This window comes from Heloderma suspectum, chromosome 3 (genome assembly GCF_057233095.1).
Source record: "Heloderma suspectum isolate Gila_16-S chromosome 3, 16-S_ref, whole genome shotgun sequence".
In the NCBI taxonomy this organism is placed as follows: Eukaryota; Metazoa; Chordata; class Lepidosauria; order Squamata; family Helodermatidae; genus Heloderma; species Heloderma suspectum.
In genome coordinates, this window is record NC_139460.1 from 305,080,661 (window position 1) to 305,100,765 (window position 20,105).

A 20,105-nucleotide genomic window follows, 5' to 3' on the forward strand; every position below is an offset into this window, starting at 1 on the left:
CCAGTGCTCTCTCACTGCCAGGCTCACTATCTATCCCAGGAATGCTGGCAGGAGGAATTTCTGCCAGCTGCCGTGCTTGTGAGAGATGAGTGAGCTCCTCTCCCACAGATTGCTGTTCCTCCTCAGAATCAGAACTGCTCTGGGGCTCTATTGGCTCAGTTTCCACCCTGAAAATACCGTTGGCACTAACCCAAACCTCCAGACAACCTCTCTCAGCAGCTTCATGTATACGTTAAATAGCACAGAGGACAAAATTGAACTCTGGGGGACAACACAAGTCAATGGCCATTGTGTTGAACAGGAATCTCCCCTGTACCACCTTCTGAAATCACCCCTCCAAGGACTAGAGCCACCATAGAATGGTCCCTCACAGTCCCATCTCAGACAGATGCCTTGGAAGGATCCCATGGTCAATACTATAAAAAACCACTGAGAGGTCCACCAGAACCAACAGGGACACACTACCCCTGTCCAGTTCCTAGTGCGCATCATCTACCAAGGCAACCTCTGTCTCATGCCAGGCCTGAAGCCCTTCAAATAGATAACTGTCCTCTGTAAAGGAGGATACATTGCCACCCTAAATCCAACCCAATATCCAGTTGATGTCTGTGAAGTTCACACTGCCACATTCCATACACAAGAGTAATTAATGCATTATTGGGGTGGGGATGGGAGGAAGGGAAGTGTCACATTTTACAACAGTGTGCATTTGGAATGCTGAGAAAATGCAGTATCCTCACTTCAAATAGCCTTCTTGAGGGAAAGATGTGACACCTGTGTGCAACTAATGGGGAAACAAATGTATATTTATTGTGCTGTCTTATCCATTCTCAGCTCTGTGATGCTCATTAATATTTACAGAGAGCCTTAAGAATGTTTATGCAGAGTCTGATAGAATCTCTTCTGTTAAAAAAAAAATCCACTTCTTGAATTTCTGTCACATTCTGGTATCACACTGTCCTGTGACCAAGAGATGGATCCTTGAATGGGGCCTTGTAGGTACGAGCAGACGTGATTCTCAATGGCTGCAGTAACTTTGGTATCTGGATGGAAGTAGATTTAGTTGTTCCCACCTAGGGATGTATGAAATGTACTTACCTTTCCGCGGATTATGTTTATGGGGGGGGGAGGCGTTCCGTCCCTCGCCCCGGAATCCTCGACGGGGGGGAGGCACTCCGTTCCTCCCCCCCCGGAATCCTCGATGGCCAGCTGTGCTCCACGGCGGCTCTGCAGAGCAGACGGCCAGGCCCAGGCCAGAGCCGTCCACAGCCAGATTTCCGACTGTGGAGGGCTCTGGGTAAAAACAAACAAACAAACCACGTACGCAAATGGCGGCAGCTACGGCCGGTGTCATTTGTGTTCCTTATTTTTGGCCGTCTTAGTCTACGTAAATATTTACGTAGACTATGACAGTGAAAATAGGGGGAACGCAAATAGCGTAGTGGGCGCTATTTGCGTCCCTTTTTGATTCGCCGTTTTAGCCTACATAAATATTTACATAGGCTAAAACGGCAAATCAAAAAGGGACGCAAATAGCACCCGCTACGCTATTTGCGTTCCCCTTATTTTTGCCGTCTTAGTCTACGTAAATATTTACGTAGACTAAGACACCAAAAATAAGGAACGCAAATGGCAGCGGCCGTAGCCGCCGCCATTTGTGTACGCGGTTTGGGGTTGTTTTTTTTACCCAGCCATGATAGGCTACATAAATCTTTACATAGCCTATCACGTCTTGGGGGGAAAAAAAACCCCACAAGTCTACAAATGGCGGTGGCAGCAGCTGGTTGGAAGACCAGACGACGACGCCCGGAAGATCCACCCCAGGTAAGTCTCGTCCCGGGGGGGGATCCGCGGAGGGGGTGGCAGGCCGTTCCGCCACAGATTTCGGGGGGCCGAATGCACTGGCATTCGGCCTCACCGAGATCCATGGCGGAATTCTCTGCCATCCCTATTCCCACCCTCACCCCACCCCAGTAGGTCCCTGGTGTGCACCCCTTTAATGCCTCCCGTACTATTTATTGGTTTGGCTCTAGAGAAGTATTGTGTGAACTGAAAGGCATTTCCGCTTGTGCAAGGCAGCCCACTCAGTGTTTGCAGTTCTGCTTTGCTATTTATAAAAATAGTCAAGAGCGCAAATCCTATGGCCCCTAGACAGAGTCTGAAGCAGAGGATCTCCCTTCTGAGGCTGGAGACAGAGATCTGACCTTGGAGGGAGAAATCCAGCAGTGGTTTCTCTCCCCCGCTCCAGCTGTGATGGAAAGGTCCCCGGCGGCTACCTCTTCCAAGGCTGGGACTCTGACCTCAAGAAGGGAAGAAATTGACGTGTTGTTGTGGGCAGGCCAGTGGGAGGGGTGATGGCATGAATCTGTTGGATCCAACAGCCTCTCAGCCCCCACCCCTGGCAGAGTGAGCAAGTTAAACTGGCTCAGAGGGCCGTCTAACAATTATGCTGTAGTGGAGGACAGAGAGGCCAAAAAGCTTCCATCACTCCTCCCACCCTGCCGGCAAGAGCCCGGCAAGGCATAGGATGGATGGAGACCTCTGAGATCAGAGACCCCTGTCATTTGGATGTTCAGCCCATCAGATTGCACTCTAATTCAGCCAAAAGAAATAAAATGTTAACTCTCCTTTAATTATGTAAATCTGGCCATCAAGAGCTATCTCAAATTTCTCGATCACAATGATGATAGAAGTTACTTTAAAAAAAAAAACAACCCTAAATGATTAGAACAAACTTCCAGCAATATACTTTTAATTTGCTTTAAAAAGCAGCTAATGTCGCTCGAGATATGAAGGGTAGGAGTGTCAAGTCATGTCCAACCATCCTTTTTGAGAGAACTATGAATTCCCTCACAAATCAAAGGATATGCCAAAAGTTAAGATTATGTAACTAAAATATGGAGTCATTTAAGGTGACTGGCAAGTTTATAAGCTCTCCACCATGCTACTGTGCTATAAAAAAGTCTGACAAGGCATTTGTGCCCAATGGAATATCTCCGTCATTGCTCCAGGTAACTGGCAGAAATCAACATTTCAACCAGGAAATTGGAGGTGACAGTAAGAAGGATTTCTATTTGGATCAAATTAATTTAAAATATATTGTGTTCTCCTAGGTAATTGTAACTGGAAGGCTCCAAGGACTTCCCAGTCACTACCAGAAATTATTATCTCTCTGCTGAGCACACAACAGAATCTCAAACTGTCATAGAAAGATAAAATGCTTAGTTGTACAGTCACAGTTGTTTAGTGTTGTTCCAGTGATTCTCAACTTTACTTGTGCTGTGCCAAGCACTAGAGAAATAAATGAGCTCATATATTTTTATTTTATCCTACCATTCCTCCAGCTTAGTGTGGCATACATCTCCCCCCGCCTCTCTTATCCTCAAGACAACCCTGTGAGGTAGGTTAGGTTGAGAGATGGTGACTGGTTCAAGGTCACCTAGTGAGATTTTCTGACTGCTCAGAAAATTTGGACCTGGGTTTCCCCAATCTCAAGATGAAAACAGATGTTACTTTAAGTCTGTATCTAGCAACTATGTCTGTCTTTCATTTTTATTCTAGAGTAGGCCCAGGGCCCCCAATCTAGACCTTAAACCCCACCCCACCCCTACACTAGGATCTTGATCCAAATCGGGGGTTCTGCGCCTAGACATAGCTGCTAGATAAGGATTTAAAGTAACAACTGTTTTAAGAACATAAGAGTCTAGATCAGACCTGGGGTCCATCTAACCCAGCATGCTGTTCACACAGTGGCCAACCAGCTGTGAACCGGAAACCCAGAAGTAGGACTCAAGTACAACAGCACTCTCCCGCCCATGTTCCCCAGCAACTCGTGTTTTGCCCCTCAATCAGTCATGCCAACCATCACACTACACAGGCTCTCTCTCACAGCTTGCCTTCCCTTTCTGAGCTCCTGGAGGTGTTATTTTAGGTGGCAAAGGACATTTTAGTCCAGTTTTTCCAATTTTCATACACACACCTTTGTGTTGTGGTCTCTAGTACTGTATTCTCCACTTTCCTGGGGCTAGGTACTTGATAGTCAATTTGTTGCATTTTTACATAAGAGCCCTGCTGGATTAGACCAAAGGTGTGCCCCAACCACTGTCCTGTTGCTTTTCATGCGAACCTGTTCACTGTAGGAGTGCAGATGGGCAGGAACCAACTGAATTCGGAGCTTCAGAACTCTTACAGCAGGGATGGGGAACTCCCAGCCTGCCAGCCAAATGTGGCCCACCAGTCTAGCTCATCTGCCTGCAGGACTTCAGACAAGACCCCTCCCCAAAGCTCCTCCCCTTCAGAAGGGAGAGGGGCTGGAAGAGTGAATGAGCCACGACTGAATCCGCTTTGCTCCTCCCTGCAGAAGGAATGCAAAGGAGTGGCGATGCCAGTGCCTTGATGGACTCCACTCCACCCAGCCTTTCCCTAGCCTCAATACCTGCCCCCACCCCATGATATCACTGGGAGTGCGCTAGGGCCTGGAGCAGCCTTCCCCAACCGGGTGCCCTCTGGATGTTTTGGACTACAACTCCCAACTTTCCTGATTATTGGCCATGCTGCTGGAGGCTGCTGGAGGCTGCTGGAAGGTGAAGTCCAGAACATCTGGAGGGCACTAGGATGGGGAAGGTTGTTCTAAAACATCCCAAGTGTGGTGGTACCTAATGGGACCAGGCAAGAGTACTGCTGGGTGACTCAGTTCTGTTTTGGTATTGAGTCATTTCACCACATTTGATTCAATGCTGAGAAACCGTAATCTGCTCTTAAAGCACTAGTGTAATAGCTCATATCCTCACCCAGGTAGGTTGTTTCCTCAGCTTTGGTATTTACGAATTCCTTGACTGAGGCTAGGCCGGTCTTAAAAATGCATTTCTGCAGTGGACTGGCTGGCTGTTCCTGCTTTGGGGCAGAAGGTTCCATTTCTTGGCTATCTGACCTCTTCCAGCTCTGTTCAATGGCTAACGGGCTCTCCCTTGGAATACAGGGTTCTCATTTCTTGCATCCTCCTAGAGGTTTCAGCAAGAACCTTTGGGGCTGTACATTGGTTTGTGTTTCTCATTGTAGGGTTCCCTGTGATGGAATTTGCCTTAACAAAAAAGAACTATTTCTGTTAAAATCAAGGTTATCTTCTGAAAATTCAAATTCAAATATTTTATTTTAAAAGAAAAACTCTTATTACATGGATGCTTTGTTTCTTACTCGCATTCTTAACGGTTTTCTTACAGTGTTCCCCCACCCCCTGTTCTGTCTTTAGAATTCACTTCTGAATGCTGTTTAAAACCGTTTCATCTGGGTTCACACACAGGATTCCCCCCCCCCTTCTGTTGACTCAAAGTCCTTTGGTAGGACTTTGTTATATGATTGCAAAACAATTAGTCTCGGAATATTACTTCAAACAAGACAGTGCCCAGAAGTAAACTAGTGACGAATGTCTGCTCAATAAATACAATTTATCACATTTTAAAGTGCCTTTTCCTACCTGAATGCCTTATGGGCTGTTTCTGTATTAATACATTTTTTTCTCTATTTCACTAATGACAACTTGCAAATATGTTTCTTTGGGTGGGAAAAGACTTGGGGTTTTCAGCCTCTTTTTGTTTGTGTGTGCGCTGTCCAGGTTCTCAATAGAACAGGAAATTGATCTGAAGGATGTTTTGAAGGGCCTTGGAATTACAGAAGTATTCAGCCAAAGTGCTGATCTCACTGCGATGTCTGGTAAGAAGGTTTTTTGTGTATATGTTTTGGTTTCTTGTATAATTCCAAAATAGTCTGAATGCTCAGTCCAGAAGGACTTAGTCCAGAAATGTGACTTATAAATACGGGGGGGGGGGGTTAAAAAATGTTCTCAAACAGGGACAGGCAAAACGGGCCACATGGGTAGGGATGCTGGAGAAATTCAAGACAGACTAAAAGGAGTTCAGATTTCTAAGAATACAACCTGTGGAATATGCTGTGAAGATATTCTCCTCCTCAGGATACCTCCTCAGGCCGTATGGAGTCCGTGGACTTTCAGATCTTTTTTTTCACTTTCCAAAATTTACGCAAATTTATTTGTAGGAAAATACGCAAGCTTCTGCTGAGACATATGTGGGGAAAAGTTAAATAGAATGGGGGACAATAGGCAAAATGTTACGGAAAAATGTAAATTATGTAAATTGTGAACCCTCTTACAAAATTATTTGTGTATTTTTCCACATAACGGAAAAACAAAACTTTGCATCCGTCTGTGAACTAACGGCACCACACAGTCAACGAAACACATGGGATGTATTTCACAAAATATAGGCAAAGATTAATGGGCTTCACAGCAACACTCTTAATTTTTCTCCATGAAAAAAGGAGACATCCCAGGTGGTGCTGAAAAGGTTGTTCACAGTTTGGTTTATTAAATTAAATACCCAGCTACAATTTTGAAGTACTGTTTTTGAAGCACCATCTTTAAATTACTTGGCGCTCTGCCTTGATCCTGTAAATGCAGTGCTTTGTTTATTTTCATTTCTCACAAAATCTACCTTCCCTTTTAATTATTATCTAGGTGAGAAACAAAAAGAAAAGCAGCATCTTTTCTGCCCTCCCCCGCCCCCGGCGGGGTGGGGGTTGCTTTGTTTTGTTTTGATCCAAGCAGGCAGGCTAATGCATGCAAGTGTATAAATTCCTATTCATGTGCTGAAAACATCTATTCACAATTTACAGACTGATGATCAAATGACTTCTGTGCAACAGCCTTTGGCCTCTTTTGCATTTGTGCTGATGAACTGAGTTGTGTTCTGCTTCATACGATTGGTTGGATAGTTTGGATTTGGAGGGGAAGGGCCATAGCTCAGCGGTAGAGGAACTACCAATCATTTCCAGTTTAAATTTTTTTTTGAAAAAAATCAGGTAGCAGGTGATGGAAAGGCCATCTGGCTGAGATCCTGGAGAACCGCTGCCAGTCAAGGAAGTAATACTGGGCTAGATGGACCAATGGTCTGAGTCAGTGTAAGCATCTTCATACATTTATATGTAGCTCACCCAATTCCAGAGGCTCTGAGCAGGTTACAGTAAATTTGAATGTACACTGCAAGAATCCAAATTAGCCAAGGAAGCATAAAGTATTGTAAAATTAGAGGTTTGGACAGGAGAGGTTTATTGGAGCAGAAGAACTGCAGGAGATTCCTTTAGTAGTCAGTTGCAAAGTTGCTAGGCAAATCTTTTGTCAGGGAAACTATGGGTAAATGGCCCAAGAAGGCCAAGAGATGGTTGGAGAAGATGACTTATCCTTATTCCCCTGCAGACGGCAGGGGAGGCTGTGTGTGAAAAGAAACAATAGAATGCAATGTCTTGCTTATTATCCTCTGACTTTTGTTTCTCTTCCAGACAATAAAGAACTTTACCTTTCAAAAGCAGTTCACAAGTCTGTCCTTAAAGTCAATGAAGAAGGCTCTGAAGCGGCTGCTTCCTCAGGTATGCACCTCCTAAAACGATGGACTAAATTCTGTGCACAGCCTCTTAGCTGGTGAAGAGTGTGAGCTAAGAGTTAGCAAGACCTACATTCAAATTAGAGCTCAGTTGAGAGCTTCCGGAGTGGCTTTCAGCACTGCCTTTTTATGTGGGATAATGACACTGGTTTACCTTACAGGATTTCTATAAGGGTTTTTGAAAAAATATATGTGAAGTTTTCTAAGCACTTTAGAAAATGTTCTCTGTTAAGTATCATCACCATCACTGTTTTTATTATTATTATTATTATTATTATTATTAGCATCATCATCATCATCACTAATAATAAGTCATTGTTCCATTACATCATGGCTGGGCTTTATGTGTGTCTCTAACCTCTAGTACAGCCCCACAGCGCCAAGATTTTGCAGCAAAAAAATAAGTGAAACAAGTGAAAAGTGTCCTTTTTGAGGTGCCTTTTTTTTTGCCAGCAGTGGCAGAAATACAGCCCACGGGGGAATTCCATGGTGGGTGGAAAGTGGCCCACCCACCTGTTACCCACTCTTGCCTTAAACTAAGAATGTCTGTTTGAGCCAGTATGAATGGCATGCGAAATACGGGGATAAGTGACCAAGGCTATCGTATTGACTCAGCCATGGACTTGCAGAGCAGCCTAGGACAAGTCTCTGGCTGGTTCACCCCAGCAGTCCTCTTGTGTCGTCAGGGAGCAGCACCATGCCTGTAATCCCAAATGGTGGGATCCATGACAGAAATCTGTACAACATAATCACCCTTTGTGTTTTGTTTTTTGAGGGGGTGAATCACGCAGCGGAGCCTGGTGGCTCTGATGTCAGTGGGACGGTGAATCCGCTCTGGGTTTCACTCAGAACCAATCAAAACACTGAAGGAGCTATCCAAGGTGCTTCACAGAGCACCGGAGCGGATTCACCACCCCACTGACATTGGAGCCACCAGCCTCCACCGGAGTCATGGGAGTCACAAGTGGAGCATGTGCCTCACACGAGCTCAGGAGTAGCATATACGAGAGTGGGTCACCTCACTAATCTTTACAGCAACCCTGCTTGGTAGGTTAAGTTGAGAGAAAGAATGATTGGCCCAAGGTCACCCAGTGAGTTTCATCACTGAGCGGCAATATGAACTCTCATCTCCTCAGTCAAGAGTCCAGTACCCCTGAGGAATACCCGACACTGACTCTGATACTTTACACACATGACGGAGAGGAAGGACATGCCCCAGCTCCACACAAAGAGGATTGCCAACCTTATAAGCGCGTCGACCAGGCTATATTTCATCCTCAGATTCTCATCTATCAGGATGTTTGCTTACATCCCAAAAATGTTGTGAGGCAACAAGGCAAACAACTCTGTAGCACCTTAAAAGTGCTGTTTAGGGACAGCTTTGGTCCTTACCTGGAATACCTAGTTTTTCCATGCTTTCTAGCCATTTGCACACCTGTCCCAAAGGGGAACATGTGGGCTCAATGCTCATTTGGAACTCGTGCTTTAGATGTTACTTGTACACCATCTTTTAGCAGTTTTGCACAATGGCTGAAGCTGTCATCAATGACAATCATCATCATCAACAACAACAACTTGGTAGAGTGCCCAAAAAGACACAGCGTAGCCACTGTACAAAGATGATGGGGTAACTAAAACTACTCAATGTTTTCTTAGTACGAGTGTCACAAATATCATTTTAAGGGCTTGTTGTTGGGGAGGGGAGCCTTGTCTTGAACTGCATTGCTGAAGAGCTTCATGCTGAGACTTGGATCTTGGCAGTGTTTGTTTTGCCTCATGAATAATTTGCTAACTGGCAACCAGATCCTACGTCTTTCTTCTTCCTGTGTGCTTGAGGTTGTGGTGTATGTGCATAATAAATCTAAATTCCGAGCCAGAAGAATTCTGCACCCGATTGTGTTCCATAATTTATTCTGCTTCTGCTGGAGCCTTTGATTGAATGTGCTGCTTGCACAGGGTTGCACCAGCACAGTAGCAGAGAGTGGGATGGAGTTGGACGGCAGCACCAGTGGGACAGGATAAAAACATCCCTGCGCTGGGACTGGCGACATCATGTTGGAACCTCCATTGCAGCCACAGAGCAAAGCACTGGATCAGACTGCAAGAATTTGTCTCCAAATGGGCTGGAAATAGTGCAGAGATGCAACTGTGTTTTGGACAAGGTCAGTGAATATGAATAATCGACGAGATTTCTAGCTCTTATGGTGGAACCATTTGCTTGTCACTTGCAAATATCAGCTTTTCCTACCAACAAATCATTCTTGTTTCTTCTTCGATTTGTATCATGAATTGATCTCCCCAGGGACTATTTTTTCATGAGGCGAAAGGCAATTCTCTTCCTAGTGAGCCTCATTCACAGCTGTAATCCTGATCAGAAAACCACATTCCCTGAACGATACAAATGAGGATTGCTGTCATGCCTGGGCAGGCATGGACATCGTATTTTTTATTGTTCTTGTTCCTCCGTGTGTCAGGGCAACACAAATAAAAATTAATAAAATGCTTGGAAAACATAGAATCATAGAATAGTAGGGTTGGAAGGGGCCTACAAGGCCATCAAGTCCAACCCCCTGCTCAATGCAGGAATCCAAGTCAGAGCATCCCTGACAGATGGCTGTCCAGCTTCATCTTGAATGCCTCCAGTGTGGAGAGCCCACCACCTCCCTAGTCATTGGTTCCATTGTTGTGTTGCTCTAACAGTCAGGACGTTTTTCCTGATGTTCAGCCGGAATCTGGCTTCCTGTAACTTGAGCCCATTATTCCGTGTCCTGCACTCTGGCATGATCGAGAAGAGATCCTGGCCTTCCTCTCTGTGACAGCCTTTCAAGTACTTGAACAGCACTATCATCTCTCCCCTCAGTCTTCTCTTCTCAAGGCTAAACATGCCCAGTTCTTTCAGTCCCTCTTCATAGGGCTTTATTTCCAGTCCCCTGATCATCTTGGTTGCCCTCCTCTGAACCCTCTCCAGCTTGTCTGCATCCTTCTTAAAATGTGGTGCCCAGAACTGGACACAGTACTCCAGATGAGGCCTAACCAGTGCTGAGTAGAGGGGAACTAGTACTTCCCGAGATTTGGAAGCTATGCTACTATTAATGCAGCCCAAAATAGCATTGGCTTTTTTTGCAGCCACATCACATTGTTGGCTCATATTCAGCTTGTGATCGACAACAATTCCAAGATCCTTCTCTCTTGCAGTGTTGTTGAGCCATGTATCCCCCATCTTGTAACTGTGCATTTGGTTTCTTTTTCCTAGATGCAGAACGTGGCATTTATCCTGATTAAATGTCATTCTGTTGTTTTCTGCCCAGCGCTCCAGTCTATCCAGATCACTTTGAATTTTGTTTCTGTCTTCCAAGGTATTAGCTGGCCTGCCCAAATTTGTGTCATCTGCAGATTTGATCAGCATTCCCTGCACCTCCTCCTCCAAGTCATTAATAAAAATGTTGAAGAGCACTGGGCCCAGGACTGAGCCCTGCGGTACCCCACTCGTTACCTCTCCCCAGTTTGAGAAGATCCCATTGATAAGCACTCTTTGAGTCCAATTCTGTAGCCAACTGTGGATCCACTGGATCGTTGTTTCATCTAGCCCACTTTGAGCTAGTTTGCTCATCAGGATATCAGGGGGCGCTTTGTCGAAAGGTTTGCTGAAGTGGAGGCATATTATGTCCACAGCACTCCCACAGTCCACGAGGGAGGTTACCCAATCAAAAAATGCGAACAGATTCGTCTGACAGGATTTGTTCTTTACAAATCCATGTTGGCTTCGAGTAATCACTGCATTGTTTTCAAGGTGTTTACAGATGGATTGCTTTATCATCTGTTCCAGAATTTTCCCAGGGATTGATGTCAGACTGACTGGTCTGTAGTTCCCAGGTTCCTCCTTTTTACCCCTTTTGAAGATAGGGACAACATTAGACCTCCTCAAGTCATCTGGCTTTTCTCCCGTCCTCCATGATTTCTCAACGAGAATAGACAGTAGTTCTGAGAGCTCTTCTGCCAGTTCCTTGATTACTATTGGATGTAGTTAATCTGGCCCTGGAGATTTGAACTCATTCAAAGTAATTAGGTGTTCCTTGACCATATACCTATCAAACTCAAGCTGCAATCCTGCCCCTTCAGCCTGTATTTCACCTTCGCCAAGGGGGCCATAGACCCTCTTTTGGGAGAAGACTGAGCAAAAGTAGGAATTGAGCACCTCTGCCTTTTCTTTGTCATCTGTTATCATTTTGCCATCCTTATTTAAAAATTGAACCACCATTTCTTTCCTCTGTCTTTTACTATGCACGTATCTGAAGAAAGTCTTTTTGTTGCTTTCAGCATCCCTCGCTAACCTCAGCTCGTTCTCAACTTTAGCCTTCCTGACGCCATCCCTGCAATTCTGTGCTACCTGCCTGTACTCTTCCTTTGTTACTTGGCCTTCTTTCCACTTCCTATATGTGTTCTTTTTTGTTTTCAGGTCATCTCTAAGCTTTTTGTGAAGCCACATTGGCTTCTTCTGTTGTCTTCCCCCTTTTTTTCTTGTTGGAATGGTTTGTAATTGTGCCTTGAGAATTTCCTTTTTTAAAAACTCCCACTCATCTTGGACTCCTTTTCTTGTTAGAGTCACTTGCCATGAGACCTTACTTATCATTGTTCTGAATTTATTAAAATCAGCATTCCTAAAATCCAGGGTACGTATTTGGCTTTACTCAGTTTTTGCCTTTTTAGAACTAAGAACTCAAGTATAACATGGTCACTTTCCCCTAGAGTTCCTGTAACTGCTACTTTATCCACTAAGTCATCTCTGTTGGTTAGGAGTAAGTCAAGGATAGCCGATCCCCGAGTTCCTTTCTCTACTTTCTGTAGGAGGAAGTTATCCGCCACACCAGTTGGGAATTTCCTGGAGGGGCCATGTTTTGCAGAATTTGTCTCCCAACAAATATCAGGGAAATTGAAGTCCCCCATTACTACTACATCATGCTGCCTTGAAACATTGGCTATTTGCTTTTCAAAAGTTTCATCCTCATCTTCTCCTTGATTGGGTGGCCGGTAGTAGACTCCGACCACCATGTTCCTTTTATTCTTTGCTCCATTTATTTTCACCCAGATGCTCTCGATGGGGCTACCAAGCTCATCCTCCTGTATTTCTGTGCAGAGATATGTATTTTTAATATATAGTGCAACCCCACCTCCCTTTCTGTTCCTCCTGTTCTTGTGGAACAATTTATATCCTTCAATTGCTGTATTCCAGTCATGAGAGTCATCCCACCAAGTCTCGGTTACAGCTATCAAGTCATAATTTCCCTCCTGTATTAAGAGTTCAAGCTCGTTCTGTTTGTTTCCCATACTCTGGGCATTAGTATATAGACATCGAAGACCATGTGCTTCATAGTCTGGCTTTCTTCCTACATGTTTGTGAAGACTATTATTGGGCACTATTAGAGCTGTTCTCTCCGTTGCGGTGCATGAGCCTTCGTCCCTTGTTACCCCCAACATTATGTCTCCCTTCCCTGTAGGATTCACTTTAAAGCCCTCATGATAAAGTTCTTCATGCTGTGGCCCAAAGCTCACATAAAGCTCTCGAGGGGAGGTATTAAAGATTTCCAAATTTAATTGAGACCACATCCTGGCTCGCTGCTAATTCATTTGGCCCACAGTATTCCCTTTGTATACCAGATATTAAAAATGAAATCTGCTTACTGTAGGACTTCTCAGTAAGAAATATCTCAGGAATATGCAGCTTGCCCATAAGTTATCAGGGCACCGTTACGCTTCCTTGGCAGTAACAGAGGCAACAAAGGCAGAGGATTCCCCTGAAACATGAAGGAGCCAATGCAGAGGTAACTGTGGCCTTCTTTAGGCATTCAGTATGGAGACATGAATGGGCTGTCATGCCTTGACACCACCTCACCCCCTGGGTGCTGTTGAACATCCAGCCGACACCGCATCACTGTCAGTCTGAAGGGCACCCTCCTCCCTTCACAGGGACATAGATTCTGATCAACCAAGGTCAGGATCCTCATGAAAGGAGCCCCACAAATGACAGAGCCAGTGTGATGTAGTGGTGAGAGTGTTGGACTCTCTCAGGAGTCAGGAGATTTGGGTTCTAATCTCCACTTGGCCATGGAAGCTCACTGGGTGACTTTGGGCCAGTCATAGACTCTCAGCCCAACCTACCTCACAGGGTTGTTGTGAGGATAAAACAGAGAGGAGGAGGATAATGTATGCCACCTTGGGTTCCTTGCAAGAGGAAAAAAGGTGGGATTAAACCCTCCATTTAACCCTTTCTTACCTGGGTCACATTTAACAATGCTAAGACATACATTACTATGGCAGGCATATGTTACAGGCTCCCTGCAGACTGATGCCATCATGCATTGGCCAGGGGCATGGACATCAGCATATATGGGTGAGGTTAGCTCAGTCATGCACAGGAGCCCCTTCACACGTTCATACTGGGTTGGATCCAGCCCTGTGCAAGCGGAAGACTGTTCATGCACTGAGTCTGTCCTTTGTATAAAGGGACTTCACCATAGTCTTCCTACTCCTGAAGCCCCCCTGTACATGCCCCAGATCTGCTTTGGTGGGTCCCTCAATCCTCCAGAGCACATGGGGGGGGTCTGCAGGGGGAGGGGGAATGACACAATTGGATACACCCCACTAAACTGCTGTAGAATCTGTTTAGATGTAGAGCAGTATATAAATGTTGTGAATAAAACCAAAACATAAACACATGAAGAAAGTTAATGGTTCTCCACTCACCAGAGTTAACAAATCAGGAACAAGCTGCACACGCTTCCTCCTTGGAACAAAATTCCCTTCTCCAGATCTCCCCTCTTAATTGCAATTAAACCGTTAAGGGCGCAATCCTATGGGGATAGGCGGCCACCTCCAAACTCGGAGGCAACCGCCTATCCAATGCAGAGCAGGAGAAGCACGTAGGGGATCACCCCCTCTGAGCTTCAGCTGCCCTGCATTTGCAGCTAGACAGCCAATTTCGGCCGTCTAGCCACAGGAAGGCGGAGCGGGGGAGGCGGCTGCTGGATGACACATAGGATGTGTCGTACTAGCATTTCCGCCTTCCCTGTCCTGGAACGCCCCCCAGAATGCCCCGTTTTCACCCCTCCGTGCCCCTCTTCCGAGCCCGGAGCGCAGGGCCGTTCCAAGCTGCCTGCAAGGCAGCGCAGAAGGGTGGGGGGGAAGGTCGGTTCTCAGAAACTAGGAGCCATAGGATTGCTCCCTCAGTGGCACTCTTGTTAACCATGATGAAGGCCAACCAGGGCTTATCTTAACCCAAGATCAAAAATTGCAATTTGAAGTTGCTTTCAAATCCTGAGCCAAGGGAAACCCTTGTTAGCCTTAACCTCGATTAACGTCAGCACCAACAAACTGAATAAATGCGTTTTACTGGGCAGTGGTGGGAATTTGCTTCAGTGAATGAAACTGATTGTCAGGAGATTCAGGACAGACAATGGAAAGTACTTCTTCACACAGGACATACCTAATTTATGGAAGTCATTGGCACAAAATATGATCACCACTAGCTTAGAAGGCTCTAAAAGGGGATTAGACAAATGCATGGAGGATAAGGCAATGGATACTAGTCATGATACCCATGTGTAACCTCCAAGTTCAGTTCTAGTACGACACAGCATGCCAGTTACTGGGGTACATGAGCAGGAGGGTGCTGCTGTGCTCACACCCTGCTTGTGGGCTTCCCATAGGCATTTGACTGGCCACTATGAGAACAAAATGCTGGACTAGAGAAGAAGTTGGTCAGAGCCAGCAGGGTTCGTCTTATGATTATATGAAGGACTGGGGAGAGGAAACACATCTTGAGAAGATGGTCTTCCAATTTCTTAACTGTGGTTAACGTGGAGCTGCTAGTATTATATCTGCACCAGCTCCTAAAGAAGAATCTTGTCTTTGGCTGAATGTATACTTTGCAGCAGCGATGGTACAATATTTCCAGCAGTAAGACCACCGATGCAATTGCGTCTGTTGTAAGTATCTAGAATAAGTCACCATTTGAGGGGGGAGCAACCTATTCAGAGTTTGCATTTATTTGCACTGAAAATCCCTTTGCTCCAAATTTAAATTTTAAGAAGGTAAGACTGGGCTGCGGGAAATGATCACGGTCAGTTCAGAACTAACATGGAACATGTTTCACCAAATGCGCTTGACCTTTGCGTAGCATAACCCATGGGGGGGGGGCACGACTGTCAAACTGTAATGCATTTCCTGTGGAAGGGAATGGCTCTCATAACTCTCCCTCCAAGTTCTGCCTCTTTGTAAGTTATAAGCGATTCCCCCAGCAGTAGAAATAAATTGTACTGCTTCCAGTTGTTAATAATTTCCAGAGCATAACTAGACACATCCATTTCTTTCTGAGTCTCTCTTCATTTTAGATTGCTAGCTGTGTATCTTGTTGACAACCTGTTTTGGCATGGTAGGTTTTTAATGTCTTTGTGCACTTTGCATGTGTCGTTAATGGGATGGCAGAGAAAGAAAAAGAGATTGCATGGGAGAAACATGACTGGGTTACTTCAGACCTTGCTTCTTTGTCTTATCTTCACCCTCCGCAGGAATGATAACCCGTTTCAGGACAGCGGTAGTCCTCCTGGTTGTAATGGATCGTCCCTTTTTCTTTATTGTTAGGAACAAAACAACAGGTGAGTGTATCCGTCTCTCTTGAGTTTTTGTTGTTGTTGTTATTCCTGTTGAATCCTCACTAGAATCTTAGGAAGCATCCTGATGCTTTGTCAGATTAGTTATCTATCTAGTCCGGAGTTCTGGTTGAGTGTGAGTTGTTTTGAACCATGGGTTGTTTGTTGATCCATGGGTTAGCGTGTTGTCTGAATCCAGCCAGGGTGGCTTGTTAACCATGCAGTGTGGCTTATTTTCTCGGACAAGCCACCTTGAGAACCCATGGTTTGTTGTTGGGTTGCTCAGGGTGGTTAACAAGCCACACTGCATGGTTAACAAGCCACCCTGGCTGCATTCAGACAACATGATAACCCACCCTGTGGAAAATGTGCTGCATTCAGACAACACGATAACACAGTTCAGCAAACAACCCACAATTCAAAACAACCCACACTCAATCACTGAGTGGGTAAACAGCCCCTCTGACTGGCAGTGGTTCTCTAGGATCTCCGACAGAAGGAGATCTTTTCAACCATCTGCTACCTGAACCCTTTGTCAAGGGGCCCTAGCTGGCCTCTTTCAGTCTACTCCAGTAGCTAACTCCAGACACAGACAAAGGATTCTTTTCAAGGCTTTATTCCTTTTACAACTTAATAACTCTATCACCAGCGACTAAGCTATGAACAGCAGAGTAACCTATGCCCCAGGTTGGAAACAGTTGGTCCCCGTTTGAACGAGAATCACTTGCAGACCCTGAACTTATGGGCTAGGGAGAGTCCCTCCCCTTTTCCCTTGGGTCCTCTGGACGCGACTGTTGCTTGTGTGCCAAACGGGCGCTACGCCTTCTTTCCGCGCCCTCCATAGCTCGTCGCTCTTTGCGTCTGCGTCGAGCGTCCAGCCAGCCCTCCTCCCGGGCTCTTTCACTCCCAGGACCACTATCTATCTCTGGAATGCTGGCAGGAGGAATCTCTGCCAGCTGCAGGGCCTGGGAGGGATGAACATCCTCCTCTCCCACGGACGGCTGTTCCTCCTCAGAATCAGAACTGCTCTGAGGTTCTATGGGCTCAGTGTCCACCCTGACACCCTTTAGCGGACAATGCCAGGGATGAAGTTTAGGGCTTTCTATATGTAAAGGCCTTCTACTTAGCATTGTCTTCTTACTTTAGATTCAAGAAACCATGTATAATGTTAAAATCCACTCATTAACATACTTGCCACCCGATCCTGCAGGTTTCCTTGGAAGTCAACACATATTTTAGCACTATTGACGTGCTTTACTGCGTAACAAGAAAACGGGTCCCAGCTCTGAATGGGTTACCTGACTGCTCATGAATGACTGTTCACTTCTGTAGTGAATGTGAGATGCCATGAGCATGACAATGACCTCTCATAAGCAGATCAGTGCACCATCATGTACGTTGGCTCTCCGATCTGCCTATGTGCATCTCCAAAAGGCAGCTCATGCTCACTGTCAAGGGCTCCTTGGAGGCCTCTCTCAGTCTAATCCAGTAGCCAAGTCCAGACACAGACAAAGGGATTCCTTTCAAAGCTTTATTCTTCTTTTACAACTTAACAACTATACCGTTTGCAACTAGATCTGAGCAGCACAGTACCTATGCCCTAAGTTGGAACAGTTGGTCCCCGTTTGAAAGGGAATTACTGGCAGACCCCTGAACTTAAGGACTAGGGGCAGTCCCTCCCCTTTTCCCTTGGATCCTCTGGGCGCAGCCGTTGTTTGCGCGCCAACCGGGTACTACGCCTCCTTTCCGTGCCCTCCATCTGGCGCCGCTCTCTGCATCTGCGTCGCGCGTCCACCAAGTCTGCTATCCACGCTCTGTTACTCCCTGGACTGCTATCTAAGCTAGGAATGTTGGTGGGAGGAATCTCCGTCAGCTGTTGGCCCTGGGAAAGAGGAGCGCGCTCCCCTCCCAGGAGCGACTGCTCTTCCTCAGAATCAGAACTACTCTGGGATTCTATGGGCTCAGTGTCCACCCTGACACTCACTGTCTAAAGTGCTTGCTTACCCAACACCTCCATTCGAGTGGTGAATAACGTGTGAAATGGGCCTGAGGTCATGTAAACCTCCAAATGCTCCTTTAATGTTTTCTTCCCAGGGAAAACAACCACCACCACCACCCAAGAATATGTTGCAGTTGTTTTTTTAAGGTGTTTCCTGAGAAACGATTCTAACTTAAAATGGTGAGAAGAGATGCAAATTTGCAACAGCGACTCAGCGCAACCTTCTCCAACCTGGTGCCCTCCAGATATTTTGGACTACAAATACCAGCATTCTTGACAATGCTGGCTGGGTATGATGGGAAATGTAGTCCAAAACATGGAAAGCACAAGGTTGGGGAAGGCTGAACTATTATTTTTATTTATTTATTTATTTATTTATTTTTATCCCACCTTTTCCCCCAATCCTGGGACTCAAGGCATTAAAAACTTGTACAGTTAAAACATACATAGAAATATACAAAAGTTAAAAATATATTTAAATCAATATTAAAATTGTATAAAATTTTAGAATTTAAAAAAGCCAACAACAATATAAACAATAGGATGATATTCTGGAGGTGACGGACTTGACCTTGGGGGAGCTCGGGGTGGCGACAGCCGACAGGAAGCTCTGGCGTGGGCTGGTCCATGAAGTCATGAAGAGTCGGAAGCGACTGACCGAATAAACAACAATCAATCCATCATATTCATCAGGTCCAGACTATCCCCAAAGGCCTGCCGGATCAAAAAAGTTTTTACCTGCCTGCGAAAACATACCAAGGAGGGTGCCACTCTCGCCTCCCTGAGAAGGGAGTTCCAGAGCCTTGGGGCAGCCACCAAGAAGGCCCTCTCCTGCGTTCCTACCAGGCGAGCCTCTGATGGTGGTAGAACCACGAGAAGTGCCTCCCCTGAAGATCTCAGGGCATGATCAGGCTCATAGGGGAGAATACGGTCTTTCAGATAATCTGCACCCAAGCTGTATAGGGCTTTATAGGACATGACAAGCACTTTGAATTGTACCTGGAAACAGACTGGGAGCCAGTGAAGCTGTTTCAGCAGGGGAGTTGTATGCTTTAGCCAGCCCCAGTCAACAGTCTGGCAGCAGCTCTTTGAACCAGTTGAAGTTTCTGAACACTCTTCAAAGGCAGCCCCATGTAGAGCGCATTACAGTAATCCAAATGGGATATAACTAATGCATGTGTCACTGTGGCCAAGTCAGACATCTCAAGGAATGGGCACAGCTGGTGAACTAGCTTTAATTGTGCAAATGCACGCCTGGCTACTGCTGAAATGTGGGCATCCAGGCTCAGGACTGAATCCAAAAGTACACCCAAGCTGTGAACCTGTGTCTTCATGGGGAGTGTAACCCCATCAAGCACAAGCTGAATCCCTATTCCCTGATCTACCTTTCGACTGACCAGGAACACCTCTGTCTTGTCTGCATTAAGCTTCAGTTTGTTTGCTCTCATCCAGTCCATTACTGCCAACAGACACTGGTTTAGCATGGGAACAGCTTCCTTGGAATTAGATGGAAAGGAAAAGTAGAGTTGGGTGTCATCAGCATACTGGTGGCATTGAACCCCAAAACTCCGGACAACCTCTCCTAGTGGTTTCATGTATATGTTAAATAACGGGGACAAAACAGGCCAATGGCCAGGGAGTTGAACAGAAGTCCCCCAGCACCACCTTCTGAATCCACCCCTCCAAGAAGGAATGGAGCCACTGTAAAACAGTGCCTCCAAGTCCCATCCCAGTGATACCATGGTCGATGGTATCGAAAGCTGCTGAAAGGTCCAGCAGAACCAACAGGGACATAGTCCCCCTGTCTAGTTCCCAGCGTAGGTCATCCACCAAGGCAACCAAAGCTGTTTCTGTCCCATAACCAGGTCTGAAGCCAGATTTAAATGGATCTAGATAATCTGTCTCATCCAGGAATCCCTGGAGTTGGGAGGCCACCACGTGGCCCAGAAATGGAATATTGGACACTGGCTGATAATTATCCAATGTGGTGGGGATCAGGGAGGGCTTTTT

General features: G+C 45.8%; 2 protein-coding genes across 5 annotated transcripts in view; one reads left to right on the forward strand and one right to left on the reverse strand.

The window, feature by feature from the left end:
* Positions 1–20,105, reverse strand: part of PDCD10 (programmed cell death 10) — a 111,763-nt gene that overhangs the window by 73,343 nt on the left and 18,315 nt on the right. The gene's annotated exons all lie outside the window — the stretch shown is intronic.
* Positions 1–20,105, forward strand: part of LOC146351518 (neuroserpin-like) — a 72,903-nt gene that overhangs the window by 44,311 nt on the left and 8,487 nt on the right. For 2 of the 3 annotated variants that reach the window (XM_084847449.1, XM_084847448.1), the window contains exons 6-8: positions 5,612–5,709; positions 7,351–7,437; positions 16,016–16,102. In XM_084847449.1, the coding sequence (XP_084703575.1) occupies positions 5,612–5,709; positions 7,351–7,437; positions 16,016–16,102 (272 nt within the window). Of the gene's footprint in view, positions 1–5,611; positions 5,710–7,350; positions 7,438–9,407; positions 9,614–16,015; positions 16,103–20,105 lie in introns of all 3 variants that reach the window. The other variant, XR_014789624.1, reaches the window with a different exon arrangement.